Source organism: Hirundo rustica, chromosome 11 (genome assembly GCF_015227805.2).
Source record: "Hirundo rustica isolate bHirRus1 chromosome 11, bHirRus1.pri.v3, whole genome shotgun sequence".
NCBI lineage: Eukaryota > Metazoa > Chordata > Aves > Passeriformes > Hirundinidae > Hirundo > Hirundo rustica.
The window spans coordinates 7,887,241-7,909,501 of record NC_053460.1 but is presented as its reverse complement, the minus strand read 5'-3'; the positions used below and the strand labels follow the sequence as shown (position 1 = coordinate 7,909,501).

Below are 22,261 nucleotides of genomic sequence, written 5' to 3'. Positions count from 1 at the left end.
CACCCTGCAGCCTGTCTGGTGGTTCCTTTGGGAGCAGCCGCACTCCACGCAGAAGTGACGAGTGAGAGGGAACAGGAACTTATTCCCGCCTGCCTGGAGCTGGTTGAAGAGAGAAACGTTGCTGCCTTTTCTGTGCAGAGCGGCAATAAATGGTCAGAAACGGGGCGTGGTGGTGCCCCACACCATCCCCTTCATCTGTCCTGCCCACCCCGGTCTGCCTGTCCCTGCCTCCACCTGCTCTGCGGAATGACTTGGTAAAGTGCAAAAAGTTTCCCCAGTGTGGCCAAATCTCACTCTGAATGGCAGGCTTTAGAGAAGGGAGAGGAGGCAGGGACTGCTCAGGCAGTGTCTGGGCCAGAGTGTGCGCCAGACCAGCTCTGGGGATGCTGCCACGGTCACACTTTCGGCTGCTGCACGGTGCTCAGGAGCGTGGTCAGTCGTGCTGCAGGGCAGGGCATGACCCATCCATGGTTTCTGCTGGAGCAGGAGCAAGGGAGCATTGGATTGAACCAGCTGTTGCGCACGAGGCAGGAGTGCTCTTTGCACACCGCGTGGGAGAGGTGTCAAACCAATTCCCTCAGGGCATCACCATTGCCATGGGTTTGCCAGGGCTTCAGGGGTGCCTGGACACTGCCAAGGAGAGGAGCTCCATCCCAGGCCACCTCTGTCCAGAGAACCCAGCCAGCAGCGCTCTGCAGAGATGCCCACACACCCCACACCTGCTTTGGCACCCTTCCCAGGCTGCTGCAGAGGAGGATGCTGAGGGCAGAAGACCTTGGGTCCGACCCTGAACAGCTGCTTGCCAAAACTTGCTTCAGCTGCCTGCCAAGTGCATCCCAGGGGCTGTTACCTGTGTATCCATTAGCTTTCCCAAGGACAGGGCTGGAAGAGGGAGAGAGCTCCCACGACAACCCACGCTGTGCCCTAAAGGCCACTTGTCAGCATTTTAAGCGCTATTTGTTTTCCTACAGAGGGTGTAACAAGCGTGTGTCTTCCCTATCCCCAGTGAGGCTTTCCATGTGCGAAGAAGGAAGTTTAATCCCTGATGATGGAGTTTGGCAGAGAAACAAGGAGCATTTAGCAGAGAGGGAAAACCTTTCTCCACGGATGCAATACCAAGCAGAGTCTGTATTGGCCTCCTCCTCCTTGGCAGCCACAGCTCCATTATCCCAGCATCAGCCCCTCCAGCACTGCAGGGCCTAATCCTGCCCCAAGACCAGCAGCACATTCCTGCTGTCTCCTGTGTGCCAGCCCCAGCGTCTGTCCGTCTGTCTGGTGGGGAAACCAGTTCAGGAACTGATGAGCCAAAGCCACTTGGCTGCTCTCATTTCAGCCGTGCTGATCAGCAGACCGACTACACTTCCCAATCCTGCTTGTCCTGTGGCTGGCATAGTACAGGGACGGGGATGGGGACAGCAGCAGGGACAGGGCATTGGCACGACCCTCTGCTGCCCATTTGATGCTGTTACGCTGGTGTCTGCTGTACAGTTTGGTCCCAGTACTGTCCCTCTCCCAGTGCCACCCGTGCTCTGCAGGTGACAGGTCTCCCTGCTGCCCCATTGTCACTGCAGAGCTGGGGATGGGCTCACTCACTGTGGGGACAGCCTCGTACCTTGCACAGGGGGACAGAGCCCCAGCACAGCACACAGGAGGTAACATGGGCAGATGAAGTGTCAGCTCACAAGAGCCTGGCTCATATCCCTGAGCCCTGCAGTGGCACATTTGAGGGCCACAGTTCTCTGTGTGCTTGGGAGAGGATGGCAGCAGGGACCTACAGGTCACTTGGTGGCTTTGTGGGCTGGCAAAGGCTGGACCCAACTCTGCCATGAGTTGTGATTACAGAGGGTGGACCTTGGCAGCCTGTGGCCCCAAAACCCCAAGGTAGGGCTGGGCTGCACAGGCAGGAGCAGCTGGTGGGGACTGTGTGGTGAAGTCACAGCCAGGTGTCCCCTCCATCTCCTCCAGCACCCCACAATGGGATAGTGGCCATTGCACCTGAGCATGTTTGGGGTCTGGGGTCCCTGTTTGGTATTGGGTGCAGTGGCCTCCAGCTGAGAGCCCCAGCTCATTCAGACCTGCCTCTGCCCCTCACCTTGCCCTCATGCTCATCAAAAAATCCTCAATGTCCATCCAGAAGCCGCCCTAATGCCTCAGAGAGCTGTGCCAGATTGAGCTCAGTCACCACAACAGGACCAGCTTGGCCATTGAGGGTACTAGGAGAGTATCCTACTCCAGCACCTCCTTTGGGGTCTCCCAGCAACCTCTCAGGAGCCCTCTGGCCCTCCCAACCCCAGAAAATGTTTTTGTCCTCCACCCCAAGGAACTCCCAATGCACCCTAGGTGCCCTGCAGCAGCCCCAGGCAGGAGCATGCCCAGCCTTAACCCTTCTGCTCCTATCAGGGTGCAAAATCAATCTGCCCACCCAAAAAAGGACTTTTGCCCCGAGCAGGTGGCAGGGCCGTGCCAGGGCCTGGTGGGAAGGTGGAGCCAATGCCGACCGCCAAGCAGGTTTTGCATCCACCTTGATTAAAGGCCTCAGTGAATGCCTGGCCAGCGCCTCACAACACCCCAAAGCCGGGGGGCTGAAGTGATGTGATGAGCCACCCTCACAGGTGGGGCTGGGGGGGCTCCCCATTCCTGGGATGGCAAACCCCACCTTAATCACTGGTTGCAGCCCGGTGTGGCCGGCAGTGCCAGATTTGCTGGCACGTGGCCAGCCCCTGTGGTCAAGGGTGTCACCCCAAAGTAGCCCCCCTCACTTCAATCTTCCCAAAAAAATGCATGGGAAACTCCTTTCTTGGGATTCTTTCCTAATTATTTGGCTGTGATTCTTCAAGGTGTTTGGGGCTGCCTCCTGCCCCCCTGGCTAATTGCAAATTTAATTAAATACTGAAATATATCTTCAAACAACTTGGAAGGGGATGTGATGCCTAGAAGCGAGTGACACGGGTGTGTTGACCTCTGGGTGACCCCAGGAAGGACCCTGCTCTCCTAGGGCACTCTGAGACTGAGTGTCCCCTGCCTAGGCCACCAAGGACCTTGGAGGGGGATTGATAACTTGGGAAGGGCGATTCGCCCAAGGATGCCCTATACCCCCCACTACCAACCCCGGGATGCCCTCACAGCCTCATCCCTGCCCCAGGGATGCCCATTCTCCAGTTCCATCCCGGGGCACCCCAGCGCCCCACCCCATAACCCGTCCAAGTTTGCCCAGGCCGCCCATTCCCCCTCCGTGACCCGCACCATGGGCCCTTGGTGGGGCACACGCCCCTTTCCCCGTTCCCCCCGCGGGTGCCCTGCGCCCCCTTCTCCACGGTCGCCCCATTCCCGCTTTCCAGGGTACCTGCGGTGGGGCGGAGCCTCCCCGCCCAGCCGTGCCCCCCGTGCGCGGCTGCCCAATGCGCCGCGGCGGGGCGCGGCCCGGGGCGTGGCCGGCGGCATGTGCATGTATGCAGATGAGCAGGTGCGGGCAGAGCGCGGCGGCGGGCCGGGACGGGACGGGGCTTGGACGGGCACCGGCACGGGCACCGGCACCGGCGGCGGGGCCATGGCCACGGCCACGGCGGGGCCGCGGTCCTTCAGCGCCGCCGAGGTGCGGGCGCGCTGCGCGCAGGGCGCCTGCCTGGTCTCCTGCCGCCGCCGCCTCTACGACCTGAGCGGCTTCGTGCGGCTGCACCCGGGCGGGGAGCAGCTGCTGCGCCGCCGGGCCGGCACCGACGTGACCGCGGCGCTGGACGGGCCGCCCCACCGGCACTCGGAGAACGCCCGCCGCTGGCTGGAGCAGTACTACGTGGGGGAGATAGAGCCCGGAGACGAGCAGGTACCGCCGCGGGGCCGAACCGGGACCGGGGTGGGCGCGGGCTCTAGGGGAACCCGGGGGTTTGTACAGGCTCTGTGGGGTGCCTCGGGCGCCGGGTCCAGGGTGAACGAGGGCTATGGAGTGCCCAAGGTCCCGGAACTGGCAGGTACGGAGGTTATAGGGTGCCCCAGGTGCTACTCCAGAGTGTGCAGGGTCTCTCTGAGGTGCCCCACAGGGCCGGCATGTACAGCGAGTCTAAAGGGCACCCCACATCCCGGGACTGGGATGTACAGGGTTTACAGGGTGCCCTGGGTCGAGTTTTGATAGGGTGCTCCAGGTCTGCGCTCTCTGGAATCTGAGCAGTGCCGGGTTTATAGAGCATCTCAAGTCCAGAATGCATGGAGTCTAAACCGTGTAGGGTCTGTAGGGCACCCTGGATCCAAACTGTGCAGGGCCTGAGCCATACAGGGTCTGTAGGGCACTCCAGGTCCAGCATCCAAGCTGTTCAGGGCACACAGAGACTGGACAGGCTTTGGGACGTGCATGGCAGGAGTTTCTGGGGCGCATGTAGCATATAAGGTGCTTAGTACACCCCAGATCTCAGTCTGAGCTGTATGGGACATGATGTATGTTGGGTCTGAGCAGGGCAGGACCCATAGGATCAGGCCCTGTAGGGCCTGGGATCTACAGGGCATGAGGGGTGAAGGGGACAGAGGGTGTTTGAAGTTCCTGGGATCTTGCATGGGTGATGCCTGAAGTGTGCAGGGTGCCAAGGTCCCATGTGCCTCCGGGCTCCCAGGAGTCCCAATGGGGCCTGATGTGCAGGGCACCCTATAGAGTGCCAAGTGTACAGAGCCTGGTACCTACATGGTCTCACTCCATGGCCACATTCCTCCTCCCTGACCATGCTAGGAAGCAGGGCTGATGGGTGGATCTGGGGTGCCAATGTGCATGGAGGTGTTGGGGTCTTTGGAGGGATGCAGGAGATGGAGCTCAGTGTCAGTTTTAGCAGGACCATACGGCTCGGGGTGGGCAGTGGGACAGGACAGCCTTCCTGGCACTGTCAGCACTCTACCAGGGACCAAGGTGCTGGGCACTGGCGTTTGGCAGTGGTGAGCAGCCACTGCTGAGGAGAGGAGCCCAGCCATCTTCCTGCCTGGTGCGGGGCATGGGTGTCCATGACACAGCTCTGTCCCCACTGTGCCAGTCTCGTGCTGTCCAGGTGGAAGGGAAAGTTCCCTGGGGAAGTCCCGCAACCTCCGGGTGGCACTGGGCGCTCCTAGCCAATTCCCAGCCCTCACCAGCACGCCGTGGGCAGGATGCTGAGCAGCGGGGCCAGCCCAGCCCCCTTCACCAGCCCAGCAGTGGCATTCCCCTCCAGACATCCCGGCGAGGTCGGTGACCGGCCGGTCCCTCTGCATGGTTGTTTGCTCTCGCTGGGTGCCCTCCCCAGGGCGCAGCCTCGGCCCTGGCACCACAGACGGGGCTTTGTTTCAGCCTGGCTGCAATGCCTGCGTTTTCCCCGCATGGATCCCGGCGATGGCACCTCCTCTGTTGGGACACTCGCTGAGCCGCCGCCTCCTTGCAGGCGTGACGAGCCCAACGGGTTGGGGCGAAGGAAGGTACCGGACAAACGGGTTCTCGTGCCGAGGGGAGCTGCCTCCATCCCAATGCAAATACACGGCGTGATAACGCCGAGGCGCAGGGAGATCAGACACTGCCTGGTGCCAGAGAAACCATCCCAGGCTGTAGCACACAGGGGACGGATTAGAGCTGCCTGCTGCATGGTGCGGCCGTGTGCAGCATGCACTGATGTGTGAGCTGCTCTGCCCTACTGCCCTCCCCCCAGAAATCCTCTCTGAGGAGAGGTGGTGGTGCTTGGGTTCATGCTTTGGGTGCTTTGGGGCAGGTGTAGCCCAAACAGCTCTTTGGAGGAAGTGTTACATTGCTCCAGTCTGGTTCCAGATCCCCACAGCTTTGCCAGTGCCTCTCCTCGCCTGTTGGATGTCCCAGGGCTGCATCATCCCCGTGCTGAGGGATTCACAATGCTGTGACCCCACAGGCATCCAGCATCCTCCCTTGCTTCCCCCGGAATTTCCAGGATTTTGGAAAGGGGGAAAAATGTCTTCATGCAGGAGAGATAAAGAAGATAAGATCCAGCCTTCATCCCACTGGCCTCTCCATGCCCCTTCCTGTGGCTCTCTCCTTTGACCACAGGTCCCTTTTCTGCATCACCCAAATCCTTTTGGCTAAGGACAAATTAATCCCTAAACATTTTATCTATGCAAGCAGGACATATAGGGGAGATCAAAGCTACCAATAATTACCTAAAGTAGACAGTGGATTTTTAACAGTCTTGCTAGAAGGGAACTGGATCATCTAATTACCCTTCCAGTTTGAGCAATGAGAGACTTTCATCACAGCCTCTTTGGGGTGCATGACGTGGCTGTGAGTCACAGTAAGTCCTCTGTCCTTCTCACATTTACTGTCCTCTTCCTCCTGCCTCTATTGCTGCACATCAGGCTCGCCCTGGCTTTGCATCCCAACCTGAGCATGCTTGGACGTAGGCGGGACACTTGGGGCACCTCTTTGGGAGGAATGTACCAAGAAGTGCTTTTTATATCGCTACTATTATTAGCAGTTAAATTTACCTCCTTTTAATAGTCCTGCTGCACCCAGTGTTTAATGGGCTAAGACACAGCCCCGTGGGGCTCCGCCAGCCAGAGGCCACGATGCTGGTGGGATGATGGTGCTGGGATGGTGCCCCCACAAGCAAGGGCCTTGCTTGGGCTCTCTGCACTTCCTGGGGTGTCCTCACCCTACATGTCTGTACCTGCACTGTCAACAGAGCTTGTCCCATGTGGACACCAGCAAACTCAGCCTCTGAGGAGTTCAGTGAAGGTGCTGGGGGCTCTGGGGCAATGCAGAGATAGGGAAAGACTCCTCTGGGGTTTGACTCACTGGGCAAATGGGTAGCAAATACCCCTGGGTCCAGGTTTTTGGCAGAGCAGCTGTCTGCAGGCAGCATCGCCCTGCCTGGGCCAGGGGGACATTTCCATCTTCTCTTCCTGTGTCCCAAGAACACTTAATCCTGTGCTGGACCACCCCTTCTGTCTGTATCTGCTCACATCATGGCTGGATTCTGTTCTTTTAATGCCCCAAGCCCTGATGCAGGACAGCACTGGGGTGGCACAGCCAGGGCTCTCCAGCTGGTGCAGGACCGGTGCTGAGCTCCCCAACTGACCCACGCAGGGCAGCCAGATGCTCTCAGGTGGATGCTGGGTCACCCAGTCACTGGATCATGCCCTGCCCTGGGTGTTTGGCCCCGTTGTGTATCAGCAGCACCTTGCTGGGACAGCCGCTCACAGTTGCAGTGCCTTGTAGGCGTCAACTTTCCCTTCCTTACATCAGGCCCCTTGTTCATCTTTCCTGGCAGGACCTGTTTGCCTGGGGACAACTCAGATGCATCTTCACCACCCACAGGTTACAGCAGAGCCCAGCTCAGCACAGCCCTTCAGCGTCCTTCCAACCCACCTCCTCTTTGGAGGAGAATGGGCAGAAGCCTCAGTGGTTCAGGTCCCACGGGGCTTGATCCCAGCAGGGCCCCGGCGCGCTTGGGGCAGGCAGGAACAGGCCACCCTTTGGGGAGCCAGTAGGGACATGCCAGCGTGGTTTGCAACCTGGTTGCAACACAGCTCGCGGTCCTTTCGGTGCCAGTCCCAGGGTGAGCAAGAGGAGAGCCTTCCTCCTGCTCCCCAGCTGAGGAAGAGGAGGGGTAGGAGAGGATTCAGGTGCTGAGAGGGAGCTGCCGTAGCACACAGGGCGATGGCATCTCTCCGATGTCCCCCAGCCCAGGTGCTAGGGTGAGGTGGGATGTGAGCCCCCCAGTCCATCTCCCTGACCTGGGAGGACCGGGAGGCCTCCAGCCATGACATGGTGCTCAGGCATCCGTGGGCAGGGGAGCTGGAGGTGTGTGAACATTTCGGAAAAGGGAGGAGCGGTGCCGGGCATTGCGTCAGCCCAGCTTTCTTAAGCATCCTTCCTGCTGCTGGCTAGGTTGTGGTGCAAGCGTGAAGGTGGAGAGCACCAGCCCATTTCTTAGGGCATGGATAAGCCGTTTCACTCTCTTACAGCCAAAATTTTCTTCCAAAGCACCAGCAGGGAAGTGGCAAAACCATAAATCCACCGTGCTTTGCTGGATTTTAAGACATCTCACCTGCCCTAGGGTTTTGGAATGTCTGGCTGAAGGACAGAGTGTGCAGTGTGGAAAATAGCAGTGGGAATCCTCACTGAGAAGTGTGGTGGAACATGGCATCAGCTCTTACCGATGCTCTGCCTGCAGTAAAACTGATGCCAGTGGGATTCCAGCCTGGAAATACTGGCTGGAAATATCCCCTGTCCTTCCCTGCCCACTCCCACAGGCAAGGGGCTGCCTCAGAGCTGGGTAACGCAGTTCCTGTACCAGCAGAATGAGGCTTGAAATCCGGCTAGCCCAGGAAATGGGGTGGGAGCACAGCTTGCAAGGAGTGCCTGCTGTCAGCAAACAGTGCCTGAGCCCAGCCTCGGTGTCCCCAACAAGGCACGGAGTAAAGTCCTGACGTGCTGGCAAGGTGACTGGTTTTCCTGCATCCCAGGCCCTCCCGCAGCTGCCGGGGTGGTGTTCCCATCAACAGGGCGGCAGTGCATCCCTCTTGGAGCAGTGGGGAGAGCGCCCATTGAGGAGCTGGAGAAAATCCTTCCTCTCCGGGAGCAGCACGACTGGAAGCCCCGTCGGGCACGGCTGTGCAGCGGCTGCCGGGCCGCGCCGTACCCTGCTCCGAGTTAATGGGTAACTCGAGGTGACAAAGCCGGGGAAAAGGCATGTTTGGCACATCCTGCACGGGGAGCCGGCGCTGCTGCCGGGGGGCACGGCCGGCTCGGGGTTTGCATGGGCACGCTGCAGCCTCACCGAGCCCCCCACCAGTGGCACGGCCGGCGCCGGAGCTGGCACAGCTACAGGAAGGAGGCTGGTGCTGGCAGCTGGCGGTGTGTTTGCTTCCAAGCATCAGACAAGGCAGGTTTCTCCTGTTCCTCAGCCCGCCCTGGCAGTGGGACTGCATCTGGGTCTTCATCCTGCCACCGCTGCACCGGCGCATCCCCTGTGCCTCGGTGTGCTCACCTGAGTCACAACCAAATCCCGTTCCTCGTATTCCAGGGCCCGTGGCAAAGGCACCCAGCCCAGCGTCACCCTGTGAAGGACACTTTGCCTTTTTCCCTGGACATGATCCCTCCTTCTGTGTTTTCCCTTGCGTCCACAGCCAGGGTGGTGGCACCCGCTGCACCACACTCCCCAGGTCTGCCAGCCCAGCTTTCTGAGGGACCAAAAAGCCAAGCTGGGCTTTTGTTGGCGATCAGCGGGGTGGAAGGAGAGAGCACTAACCCAGCAATGCCCCTCACTTTATTAGCAGTGACAAGGTGACCTCTGCTATGGCACTGCCCATTTGCAGGGGAAAATGCTGCCCCAGGGCCCAGAGTTTCTGCAGTGCCACCCTGAAGCGCCCGTGCTGTCCTGGCCGTGGGCAGGGTATTCTGAACACTGGGCTGGACAGGAGGTTTCCAAAGAGCCCCGAGCCCACGATGCTCGGTGCACAGTCCGAAGGGCAGTGCAGCTCAGTGGCAGCTGCTTCCCTCAGAAAACCTGCTCTGCAGGAACTGACTGACTTAAATTCACCAGGATTTTCTCCATATTTGTTTAGCAGGCAGGAGCTCACTCTGGCTGTACCCCTGAGTGCTACAGGCATCACCATCCCCAGCTGAACCCACCACTGCTGCTTCAGCACAGGGCTTTCCTTCTCTTTTCAGAGCCTCTCTGAGACAGTGGATGAGAAGGAGGTGGTTGCTGCAGCCCAGACTCCAGAGCAGACAGATCTCTGCTACAGAACAGTGGATGTGGAGAAGGTACGAGCTCTGGAGTTTCTCCAGCACACGGTTTGCCACAGCGCTCTTGGGAAACACCAGGTCTCCTCTTCCCTGCAGGAATGCTGGATTTCTGCTGGCCTCTTGGATGGGAGGGATGGCGTGAGGGAGCTGAACCGATCCAGCCGCTCCTGCCCTTTCTCCTGGTGTGGATGGCGTTGCTCATGCTTTATTGCACAGGCGTGGCCACGCTGGGAGGCTCCCATTGCATGGGAGAGATGCCTTTCTCTGACAGCAGCCGTGCCCTTCCACAGGGAAATGTTGCCAAGCCGCACCTTGCTCGCTTTTATTTCTTGCTTGCTTTATTTATTCTATTACTTTGTTTATTTATTTATTTTTCCCTTGCCTGAGCACTTGTAATGAGCAGTAAGGGATTTCCCAGCCTGGGCAGGGCGATCCCTGTGTGTAGGTTCTTCCTTCCCTGACAGCTGCTTCCCAAACATGCCACAACAGTGGGGATTTGTCCCCAGGGTGCCTTTGGCTGTCCCTGTCCTCCAGAGCACCATCTGATCACCACATCTTGCATGGTCCCAGCTGGTTGATGAGCATGTTTTTGTCTTGTAGAAAGCTGGGGTTTTTTTTAGAGCAGGAGAACATCTTTCACCCCCCAAATTAATATTTTATCACTGAGCACCTTTAAAAGAGAATGTGCCATTTCAAGTGACATTTTTGCTTTAACTTCCCCCCTATCTCCCCAGTAGTGAACAGCTCCCATACACCAGCTGGGGTTGTTTCTCCTCCTCTGTGATTGTGTTCATCCCTGCCTACAGCAGAGCCCCCCAAAATGCCCACAGCCCTCAAGGAGGGCTCAAGGAGGGCTCCAGGAGCCCTCAGGGCTCCTTGCCCTGAGATGCCCCAAACTGAGCCATCCCCACCACTGGCAGCACAACCCCAGGTGTCAGATTGCTGTGCCAGTGCTGTGTGGCACAGGCAGCCCAAGAGGATCTGCCAGGCCCGGGGCTTGGGCAGGCAGGCATGGTTTCAGTCCTGGCACAGGGGTGGACCAAGAATCCACCTTATCTGGCCAGGCCAGCAGAAGATGCATCCAGGGATACTGAGCAGAGGTGGCAGAGGTGGTGCTGCCAGTTGTGCTTCCCTATTTTCATGCCATGCCAACATGCTTCTTCTTTCTTTTGCACTTGAATTCAGCCATGCACAGCAGCAGTGCTGGAGCCTGTTTTCCCATCCTGTGTCCCTGCTCCCCATCCCTGCCCACTTTGCTCCTCACTGGCATGCCCAAACAGCTGTGATTGCCTCATGTGTCCTCTGCACGAGGAGAAATGTCCTTGGCTGTCCTTGGCAGTGCCGTGGGGATGGGATCCATGTGCCACCGGGAGTTCTGCTGGGCAATATCACTGCTCACTATCTAATCTTGGCAGCTGGAGAGGCAAAGAGCCTCAGTTATCAGGGCCTGATGCTGAGCCAGGTCTGGGTACAGCCACCTTCACCTTGATCTGCCGGCATGTACCTGGTGGCACAGGGGTGTGCTAAACCCTGTGTTTGTGGGTACATGGGGCTGATGTGTGTTTGGCCCCTTGTCTGCCCTTGTGCTGGTGCTTGTGGGGAGCTCAGGGCACCTTGAGACCAGAAGCAACTGCTCTTGGGGCATGGGAAGGGGTTTGCAGCCCAAAATCCTGCAGCAACAGCTCAGCTTTGTGCCTGGTACTGGGATGGTTTGTGGGTTCCACAGCACTACAACCACTGTCTACTCCCTCAGGACCTGGTAGACTGGCAGAAGCCCTTGCTGTGGCAGGTGGGCTACTTAGGAGAGAAGTACGACGAGTGGGTGCACCAGCCTGTGGATCGGCCCATCCGCCTCTTCCACTCGGATTTCCTTGAGTTCCTCTCCAAGACAGCATGGTGAGCTCGCAGGGACTGCACTGTGCCCTGGATGGCGCCCGCCCAGGGACGGGGGATGGCTCACCAGCCAGCAGGACACTTCCTCTGACGTCTCCTTCTACCCCACAGGTACGTGGTGTTCATGGTATGGACGCCCGTGGTGCTCTATCTCAGCTGGGTCAGCTACACCTCCCTTGCTCAGGGCAACACCAGGCTCTTCTCCTCCTTCACCACAGGTACGAGCAGCAGCAAAGCCTTTGGGCTTCCCTTACTGATGAATTGGGAACTCTGGGTCCAGGGGCAGGACAGCCCCGGGTGGGCAGAGCCCTGCATCCCTTCCTCATCCCTCCTTCTGTCCGTGCTCACCGCGAGCCACGCGCAAGAGCAGCGGTCAGCGCCTCTCCCTTGCGGCCACCAGCGCGTCCCCTGCACCGAGCCACCTGTGCTCGCCCGCCTCCATCCCCTCCTCTCACCCCAGTGGATCAGTAAGGGCACAGATCCCGCTGACCTGGGCGGCAGCCTGCTCCCTCTCGCCTCCGTTCCCTCATTCCCCGGGACCGAGCCCTGCCGGTGCCGGGGCGTGTTCCGCTCGCCGCTGCCGCCCACCCCGGGCCGGGGCTGAATGCCGGCGTGGCGGGCGAACAAACCCGGCTCTCAGCGCCGCCGGAGCCTCACAGTGCCAGGCTTGTTTGCCCGAAACGCCTGCCCTTGAATCTCCCACTGTCTGCTCCCTGCTCCCCCCGGGAATAACAAGCGTGGCCGGGGCAGGCTGTCTTCTTTGTTGTCTCTCTTTTTTTTTTTTTCCTTTTTTTTTTTTCCTGGGTTCCCTATTTTTGTTGCAAGGTGCCACCCAGTGCCAGCTGTGCCCGGCTGTGGGGTGGGGAGCACAGGCTACACAGGCACCCCCTGCTCCTTGTGGCATTCAGCACCTCACTGCCAAGTTTTGGGGGGTTTTGTTTTTGGGTTTTTTTTCTTAAAAATATATGAATTTTGAGGGAATCCAAATTTTGTTAGGAAGGACGCAGGGCTGGCAGCCAGCCCTGAAAGGAGGTGGCTGAAAAATGTTCTGCGGGGGAAAGTGCCCAACAAATCTATTCTTTTTCCCCCCCAAAAAATAGACACCAAGACCAACAGCACTGTTTTACTATCACGAGTGCTGCCTCCTGCGGTCCCTCCTGCCTTGTTCTGGTGGGTGAAGCAGCTTTGTAATGATGATGAAGCCCCTAGAGTGCACATCCCAACCCCTGTTGGCATCTGGAATGCAGGGAACTCCCCCCGCTGGCTTCCTGAGGCAGCAAAAAGCTGACTGCTCCTGTGAATTAACGGGGATCAAAGGAAAATGGGGTTTAGAGCAGTGCTTGGGCAGGTGGCTCCCTAGAGAAGCTCAGGGCAGTAGGTGGACGAGAGGCGGGAGGGAGGGAGAGCTGAGCATCACCCTGGTGTCGGTGGGAGGACGGTGACAGATAAAAGCGCCTGCACGTTTCCTGCCCTGCTGACCGCCGCACATCTCGTTGTGTAGAGTACTCCATCCCCGTCCACAAATACTACTTCCCCTTCATCTTCCTCCTGGGAATGATCCTGTGGTCCCTGCTCGAGTACCTCATCCATCGCTTTGTCTTCCACATGAAGCCACCCGCTAGTAACTACTATCTCATCACGCTGCATTTCTTGCTGCATGGGCAGCATCACAAGGTGAGTCGCGGCTCCCGCCTCCGCTGGCGCCTGCTGGGCCGTGGGAATGGTGGCCTTTGCCCCACTGGAGCCTGTCGCTGCGTGGCCTTTGCCCCGGCAGAGCCTGTTCGTGCCTGTTCGGTGTGACTGGTGGCACCCCGAGCGAGGCACTTACCCAACACCAGCGAGGGCTGTAAAACAGCCTTGGAGGAGCTGGAGTTAAATTTTCAAGCTGTGTGGTTGGGCAAGGAGGAAGACCAAAAGAGCCGTAGGCTCCCTCTGGCTTTGCTGGAGGAAAAGGCCTTGCGTAGCTTGGGCACCTGCCAGATAAAGCCACCACCCGCCTGGGCACCTTGGCACGCATGGGGGCTGCTCTCGCCAGCGGGTGCAACTCAGGGGAGGGGTTTTGGTGTTGGCTTCTCCCAGATGAGTTTCCCCGATGCTTGGCAGGGGTGTGGTGGGGGAGGTAAGGTGAGCTAGGAGCTGCCCGTCCCCACCGTCCTCTCTGCTTCCAGTCTCCCTTCGACAGCTCCCGCCTGGTCTTCCCTCCTGTGCCGGCCTCGCTGGTGATCGGCTTCTTCTACGGTGTCCTGCGGCTCCTGCTGCCCGAGGTGCTGGGGCTCTCGGTGTTCGTCGGGGGGCTCTGCGGCTACGTCATCTACGACATGATGCACTATTACCTCCACTACGGCTCCCCCAAAAAGGGCACCTACCTGTACGGCCTGAAGGCTTATCACGTCAAGCACCACTTTGAACACCAAAGATCAGGTAGCGCCATGATCCCCGCGCGTGCCGGCAGGGGCAAGGGCTGCCAAAGATCCAGCCTGCCTGCACGCCTGCAGCTGGTTGCTCCAAAATATCTGGGATTTGGGATGAGGAAAGCCAGGCACTGCTTTCCTGTGAGTGCTGTAGGCCACGGAGGATTATTTCCTGGCTCCCAGGTTGAGGACGGGGAGCCAGGGCAGTGCAGGGGCGAAGGCAGCAGCCAGTCTCACTGGTGGGCATCAGTGCAGCCTGGAATGCCAGGGCACAGGCCAATCCCCCATGGGGCTGGGATGTGGGTGACTATCCCTGCCCGGGGCAGCATCTCTTCCTGCTGGGAGGCGTTGACAGGTGTAGGGTGAGGCCCTGGGCTTCCCCAGATCCGCCCCACACTTTCTCTAGCCCGGTGCTTGCTCAACCTGCCCTTTGCCCGGTTTCCTAGGAGAAAACGCCCCATCCAGATAAGTTATCATCCATGGGGCTTGTTGGCATGGCCCAGCCAGCTCCTGCTCCCTCTGCTCTTCCTCCTTGTCCTCACTTTGCCTTCCTCCTTTCCCAAAATGTGGACAGTCCTCCCTCACCAGTTGACACAGAGCCCTTGCAACACCTCCATGATGGTGGTGCCGTGGGCTGAATTCTCTCTTCCCTGCCCACAGGTTTTGGCATCAGCACACGCTTCTGGGATTATCCTTTCCGGACACTCATCCCTGAGGAGACCTTCAAGAAACAGAACTGACAGCCCCAGCCCAGTGCTCTGCTGCTGGCTCCGTTCCCCCTGCGCTGGGGCTGGTGTCCCTCCCCAGCCCCCCGAGAGGCCAGCTGCTCCCTGCCCCCTTCCTGGGGGCCGTGCCACGGCAGTGACTCCAAAGTGGAGCATCCCTGTGGAGTGCTGTGGTCCAGCTGTGGCACTGGCAAGGGGATGGGGGGCTGAGGATGGTGAGGAAAGGGGAGGAGGAGGCTGTGGGGTTCCCTGGTGGACTCCTGCCCCTACCTCGCTGCCCTCCCGCTCCAGGCTATGGATGCACGGGCAGATCTGCTGCCTGAAAGATGAAGTGCCTGACGCCGCCCTCCCTCCTCTGCCCTGGCACCTTGCCGGAGCCTCTGTCTCTCCTGGGGTGCCCTCTCCCCAGGGCATCCAACACGCTGCAGTCACCCCTATCGCCTCCTAACCCGTGCCAAGGGGATTCCCTGTCCTAGGTCCTTCTTCCAGCCTGATCTCAGCACAGGGTTTCCTTGGCCTGCAGCTCATTTGGGCTGGGTCCCGCCGGTCTGGACTGTGCCTTTTTCTAACCAGTGCACCCATATTTCTCTGCCAGATTTATCAAGTTCGTGGTTTTCATAGACATTGGCTACTTGAAACTCAGACTCCAATGAAAAGAATTACTATGAGATGCCTTTTTTGCTGATCCTGTGATTTTATTTTTTATTATTTTTTTTCCCTAATGTTTACGGCAGATATTTAAAGGTTTAAAATAAATTTATATGTAAAACTATAAACACTACAATTGTAAATAAACTGTATATTTTGAAAAATAAAACTTTCTAAAAAGGGTCTGGCAAATGTATTCCCGAGGGCTGCTCAGAAGGCTGTTCTCCCGCTCTTCGTGTGTCCCTTTCCAGGTGCTGATGGCCCTTGGAGCCACCATTGCTGGCTCCCCTCGTCAGCCACGGTGAGGTAGGGGATTTGCAGGGGGTGTTCTCAGCAAACCTGTGTGACGCTGGGGCTCTGGGTAAGCAGAAGCTGCCGCTCACTTCTCTGAAGTTGGGCAATAGCGTCGCACGCGCTCCAGAGCTTCCCAAAATTAGCCTGGCCCTCTGACGAAGCCATCTGCTAAACTTCCTCTGCCCCCAGCAGAGGTCAAGCCCTGTTTCCAGCACCGGTGCCCACAGCCTGCCTCCTTTGGAGCTGGGGGCTCCTGGGGCTCAGGGATGGGAAGAAGAGCAGGGAGGGTCTCACTGTGCATGCAGGAAGTTCAGCAGGGCACAGAGCCCTTGCTCTGGGTGTTCCAGTGCCCTGGAGAAACCCTCCCACAGCTGCCAGCACAGCAGAATTGGTTGTGGTGCTCAAAATAGCAGAAGCATCAATACAGAGGGGCGCAACTTCCCCACCCCCTTTTTCCCACTGCACTTCCTGTGGGCAATTCCTTCTTCCATCAGGCAAAACCCAGCACAAGGGCATACAGGCCTTGGGAATACCCCAGGCAGCTTTCTGAGAACTGGGAGCTGTGATGGCATGGGAAGCCGGGTTGCACAATGTCCCTTCCGCCGTGACACCCTTTAAACCCGCGCTCGTCCCGCGCACCCCTCCAGTCTGCGGAGGCAGCCGAGGCCAGCGAAGCAGAACCGGGTAAGAGACGGCTTCTCTGGGCAAGACAAGGAGATCCTTCCTTGGGGGCTGTGCTGGAGAGAGCGTGAAGAGGACGGGAGAGTGGCTGCAGCTGGATCCTGGGTGCGTTTCCAGCCAGTAGAACCTGGCACCCCTCTCTTAGCCCCTCTGATGCAGCCAGCGCAGCTGCTAATCTCCCTGCAACAGGAGTGGTTTTCTGTCCTTGCTATCTGCATGCGGGCTGGGGAGCAGGAGCCATCCCTGGAGGGATGCTGAGGGCATAGAAAGAGCGTGATTTAAAATCTTAGGTGGGCAGAACAGAGCTATGGGGAGAAAATGTGGAGAATCTGGGGGTGCTGGGGCTGTGAAGATGTGCAAGCCTTTATTAGATGGGTGACCACAGAGTGGGGCAGTGGGTAGAAATGAAAGAAGATCTTTACAGCCAAAGAATGGGCTCTGTGGGCAGGAACCCAGGGTGATGTAGGCCTGGAGCCAGGAATGCTGCCCAGGGGATGATCCTTGGGTAACTGATGTCCCTGCTCCTCTGGGTGGAAGATCTCTGGGATGGCTCACACTAAATTAATGTACTTATATCAAGCCAAAACATCTCTTGCTAATGCAGAGAAAGACGTGCCACTACCGCTGCTACCGATGTCTCTGCGTGTGCCTGCTCCAGTCTGCACAAAGCAGCTGCAGTGCCAGGCAAAGCAGGGAAAGCAAAGCAGCTGGAGATGTGAGGGGCTGTGGGAGAATGTGTGCCATGTCAGGGTGTTCCTTAGGGTGGAAGAGCTGCGTCTAGCTGATCTCTGAGCAGCGCCCGAGGCTCACGTGCACCAGACGCTGCCAGCCCACATCTGCAGTGGCCAAACCCTTTGCTGCAAGCATGGACATCGTGGAGAGGGTCTTCTCTGTGGCCCAGGTCATCCATGCCCAATTTGAGCAGGTGAAGTGCTGTAAGCACCAGTGCCAGCGCCTCGTGGAGCGCATCCAGATTCTGCTGGAGCCTGTGAGGATCCTTAGGGCTCAGCCACGACAGCATATCTCCCACCATGAAGAGGAACTGATGAAAAAGCTGCTCCAGACCCTGGGGGAAGCCCAGAAACTGGTGATGAAATACAGCCAGACCAGCTGGATCCAGAAGTTCCTGCGAGCCCGAAGCACTGGTGAGGAGTTTGTCTGCGTGAACGAAAGCCTGGAGGACATTGCCCAGGGGCTCTCGCTCCTGCTGCAGGCAGAGCAGAAGCAGGCGTTCCTGGAAGCTTTCCAGTCAAAGACATGTCGCAGGCAGGATGCTGAGGACCTGAGGGATGACAGAGCTTTCTTGGACCAGGTGATTGCAAGTGAGTGCGTTTAGCAAACCCTCTTTTTCTGCAGCTGGTGGTGGGCCCCTCTCTCCAGCGGCAGCCTAGCTCTGGCTTGATGGCCATGGCCATGGAGGGCCAAAGGGACATTTAAACCATGAAAAAAACAAACCTCACGGTCATGCTTGTTCATCCAGTGGCCCAACCTCTGCTCGTTTCTCTCCCTAGGTACTGAGGAGCCCAAAGATGTGGTTGAGGAGATCTACATCGACAGGGAGTGTATGGAGAGCAAGGTGGACCGGATGCAAAGCGAGCTGAACAAAGTCATTCGTGAGATGGAGCGTAAGTTGGTATCACACCACCTGCACCCTGGGCACTGTGTTCTTTCCCCCCAAGCCCTGCCTAATGTGTCCCTTGTTCCCTTCTGGCACACGGTGGGAGCAGGCTTGAAGAAGGTCAACGTTGGTAAAAGAGAAGACATCACTGAGATCAAGCCAGAGCACCTCACTTTCCACAGGCACCTGCAGGACACAGAGAGCTACGACCTTTATGAGGGCGAGTACCTCAAGTACCCTGTTGCCATCAAAACCTTCAAGAGGCCATTGACCACTGACCCAGTGTGAGTTGTCCTGGGTGGGAATGAGGGTGTCCCCAGGAGGGTGGCACAGCACACTGCCATACCTTGTTCCAGGCATCTCACCGGCCTGTCCATCTCCACAGCAAGGTGAGAGACATCTTTGAGAAGGAGATTCAGACCCTGAAGAAGTTTGAGTCTCCGAACATCCTGCGCATGTACGGGATCTGCATTGAGGAGAAAGGTAGGGGCGTCACATTAATGTCACCCTTTTCCTCCCCTGCCATCCCCAGAGCTGGCTGGTGGCACGTGCCTTGCTGTGGTCCCCTCCCGAGAGGTGGCACAAGACAGGATGCTTTTGCCTTGCAGATGGGAGCCCCTGCTTCTCCATCATCATGGAGTACTGTAAGCACGGGACGCTGCGGGATGTGCTGAACAAGCAACAGCACCTTTCCTGGGATATCCGCATTCGGATGGCCCTGGGAGCTGCCAGAGGCCTTTACAGGTGAGCACCTGTACAAATCAGTGGGTAAATCCACCTCATGATCCAAAAGAAGCTTCCTGGCATCTCAGAGTAAGCCGTGGTGTCCTGTTAGACACAGATTCCCAGTGACACTACCTTGGAACACTGGGATGGGAGGCTGGTGACTGGGTAGTTAGTGGATTTGGATGCAGTAGCTCCCAACTCCCCTGGTCACTGTCCCTTACATCTGGCTTCAAGCCTGCAAAGGCCTGGAAGGGGGAAATCCCTTTTCCCCAGATCCAATGGGCAGATTTGGAAGTACCCTACAGCAAGGCCAGTTCTCCTTACAGGTCCTGCTCATCCACAAAGCTTGTTGCTTTGCCCACAGCACCTCTTCCAGCACCTGCTGGAAAGGTTGGCTTGGCAGGGTTGATCCACCAAGACAGGCAGAGAGAAGCTGGCTTCTCTGGATGCATGTCAGCCATTCCCTTCATGGCAGGAGGGAGCACTGAGGTGGGGATGGGTCAGTCCATCATCATCATCATCATCATCATCATCATCATCATCATCATCATGTGTTGCTCTTGGTTCCATCCATCTGCAGGTTGCACCAGACAGGAGAGAAGTCCCGACTCCATGGCTGCATCTGCAGTAGCAAGTTCCTGGTGGCTGGGGATTACTGTGTGAAGGTAAACATCACACTTGAAGATGCTTTGGAGAGTTTCAAATGGCTTTGTGGATGTCTCCCTCCACCAACACTGAGGGGAATTGTGACAGTCCAAGATAAAATGGGGTAGTGTCATCTCCCCTATGGCTTTAGGCACTTAAGCCTCCCTATCTTGGTGTTATCACCAGCAAAGTGAGCGTTCCTAAAGCACCCAGCCTGGGATGAGCTGAAGCTGGGGCAATTCACCTGCCTTCACCTCTGATTTTGCTTGCAGGAAGAGACCCGTGCTGGCAGCACACACGGCTGCACACCAGCCTTTGCTTCCCAGGGCTTCTCGCTCTGTTCTCTCCATCTCAGGGCAGTCACTCACTGCACCACAGGTTTCTACTTCTCCTTTTCTCTCTCTCATTCTCTCAAACAGCTGTCAGGATTTGAGCTGTGTGAAACAGAATCATCCATCAAGAGGAAAGCCAAGAAGGACTGGAAACAAGTCTCTATGTTGGCTTACATCGCTCCAGAGAACCTGAAAGACATCAACTACCCTTACAAGAGGCCCTGTGAAATATACAGGTGTGTCTGTCCCTCCCAGGAGATGCCTGGGAGCAGGCAGGTGACAGGCAGAGTAGCTGCTGAGATGTGGAAGGAGGCCAGGTTTAATCAGACACACAAGCGGGTGCTTCCAGTTGGCATAGCCCAACAGTCCTCTCCATTAGAAGGGAGGAATACACGGTGGAATGAATACTGAGACTCTTGCTTATATCCTTCCAGCTTCGGGATCGTTCTGGCAGAGATTGCAACCTCCAAAATCCCATTTGAAGGTGAGACAGAAGTATCTGGTTCCCTGCATAAAAGCCACAGGGCACAGTGTGATTCCTGTCTGGGACTGGATGCTCCCTGTGCCTTCCCTGAGCATCCTATGCAAGTGCCAGTGGCAGTGCCTGGTGTTCCTGACTCTGCATGACAGCTTCATAACTTCTCCTGAAACTCCAATACAGTAAAGTACAGCTTATAGAAAAGCAACCTGCTTAAACCACATGCAAATAATTTTTGTTTCTATTGGACGGTCCTGTGCATTTAAGCATAAACACATCTTGCTCTAGTGAAGCCCAACAGTGCCATGCCAAATATGGAGGGATTCATTGCAGTTTGGGTCTCTTCCCTGCCGGCTTCTCCCTGCCAAAGGCTGCAGGCAGGCTCCCGGCACGGCTCTGCCCTGGGTTTCCTCCCCAGCACCCTCCTGTGGCAGCAGAGTTCCATCCTGACTCTCCTGTTTGCACTTGTTGTCTAGGCTGCACCCCTGAGGAGATCATGGAGAAAATCTGCAATCACCATTACTGGGACCCTCTTGGGGAAGATTGTCCTGAAGACCTGAGGAAAGTCATTGAACAGTGCCGGGCCTTTGACCCTTCCCAACGCCCTTCTGCCGAGGGTGAGTGTCCCAGACACCTGCTCCACAGGCCCTTTGCATCCTTCAATCAGCTATTTCACCAGGCAGTTTGCCCCTTATTTCCCATATGAATTTGCCTGGCTTTGTGTTTCGGGATTCTGCTTTGACCTTCCTTTTTATGCTAACAAGTCCCCCAGCTCCAGACCTCACATATTAACCTTTATTTACCCATGCCGTGACAATAATTACCGGGCTGTTTTTTCATTTGGTGTCACATAAGAGTAGCTTTTTCTCTCAGACAAGTGCTGAAGTGGAAGCAGGGGTCTGTGAGTTAACCCCCACTCAGGTCCTGCAGATCCCATAAACTGGGGGAGCAGTCACAACACTCTGCAGGAACATTTCCTGCCCCAGGCTTTGAGCAGTAAATTGCAGTCTTGGGCACTGCTCTATGACAGGGGAGTTTTCACTGTCTCTGAAGGCGGTTTGTGTTTGATCAGATGAGTTACTGGTTTCCATCAGGAAATACAACAGCAACATCAGGAAATTACAGAGGAAGGTTTCTGGTGTGTTTGAAGTCACTGAGGTCATACCCTTCCCTTGGTTCATCTGTCTAAGAGGAGAAAACTTCCTTCAATCTCACCCACTGCATCCTATGGCATCAGATCTATACAAGCAATGTGGGAACTGTGTCCAAGAAACCACTGAGTGTCACATCTGTGTGCTTCCACTTCCCGCCAGCACCTCCCTCCGCAGACCCTGGCGCAGGGAATCACCCTGGCTGAAGGGAAAACGCCAGACTATCATTAGGGACGTTGGCAAAGCCACACTGAGGAAACAGGATGGGTTTATTACTCTGATGTGATCCTAATCCAACACCTGAGCTGGAAGGACAGCTTACTGCAGCTGTTCACAAGGGGTTTTCCCTACTTCTGTTTGGCCAGTCCCCTGCTAATCCCTGCCCATTTGTGCTGGCCCGAGGAGCGGGTGACTGTGTCCCGGTCATTATCAAGTGAGGGAAAGCCATCTTCCCATCTGTTAAAAAAATCCAAACAAGCCTACAATAATTCCTCTGTGCCAATTAGTGCCATCCTTGTGTTTTGCAGAGATTGTGGACTCGCTGGCTGACCTGGAGAAAAGCAGAAACCAAGGAAGCTAACTGTGGAAAGCAGGGCCGGGTGACCTGGGGCAGGAAGCCCAGGGGTGCCACTCGCCCCTCTGCCCCCTCAGAGACTGATGGCTCAATGCTCCCGTGCTTGTTCCTGTGTGTGACACCCTCACCTCGCCAAGGGGCCGTGCCTTGGAGGCAGCTGCCGAGTGAGGTGGCATGAGGACAGGCTGTCAAGAAGCCTAGGGGGCCCAGAGGGATGGAACATAGCTTCTTTTACATGAAAAGACTGAGGGAGTTGAGCCTGTTCAGCCCTGAGAAGAGACGACTCAGAGGAGAGGCCATCAGTGTCTGTCCCTGTTCGAAGACGGACCAGGCTCTGCTGGGTGGCACCCAGCAGTAGGACAGGAGT

General features: G+C 57.1%; 2 protein-coding genes across 2 annotated transcripts; both read left to right on the top strand.

The window, feature by feature from the left end:
• Positions 1–3,505: 3,505 nt before the first annotated feature.
• FA2H (fatty acid 2-hydroxylase) lies at positions 3,506–15,533 on the top strand. Its single transcript, XM_040075648.2, has 7 exons — positions 3,506–3,820; positions 9,641–9,736; positions 11,472–11,614; positions 11,723–11,829; positions 13,113–13,285; positions 13,780–14,032; positions 14,683–15,533. The coding sequence occupies exons 1-7, from the start codon at positions 3,548–3,550 to the stop codon at positions 14,760–14,762; spliced, it is 1,125 nt and encodes a 374-aa protein (XP_039931582.2). The 5' UTR covers positions 3,506–3,547; the 3' UTR covers positions 14,763–15,533.
• Positions 15,534–16,348: 815 nt separating this feature from the next.
• MLKL (mixed lineage kinase domain like pseudokinase) lies at positions 16,349–21,974 on the top strand. The gene is made up of 11 exons (XM_040075558.1): positions 16,349–16,475; positions 17,132–17,692; positions 17,882–17,995; positions 18,098–18,272; positions 18,374–18,471; positions 18,597–18,732; positions 19,295–19,379; positions 19,779–19,927; positions 20,126–20,175; positions 20,646–20,786; positions 21,848–21,974. Exons 2-11 carry the CDS (start codon positions 17,236–17,238, stop codon positions 21,898–21,900), a joined length of 1,458 nt encoding a protein of 485 aa, XP_039931492.1. The 5' UTR covers positions 16,349–16,475; positions 17,132–17,235; the 3' UTR covers positions 21,901–21,974.
• Positions 21,975–22,261: the final 287 nt, after the last annotated feature.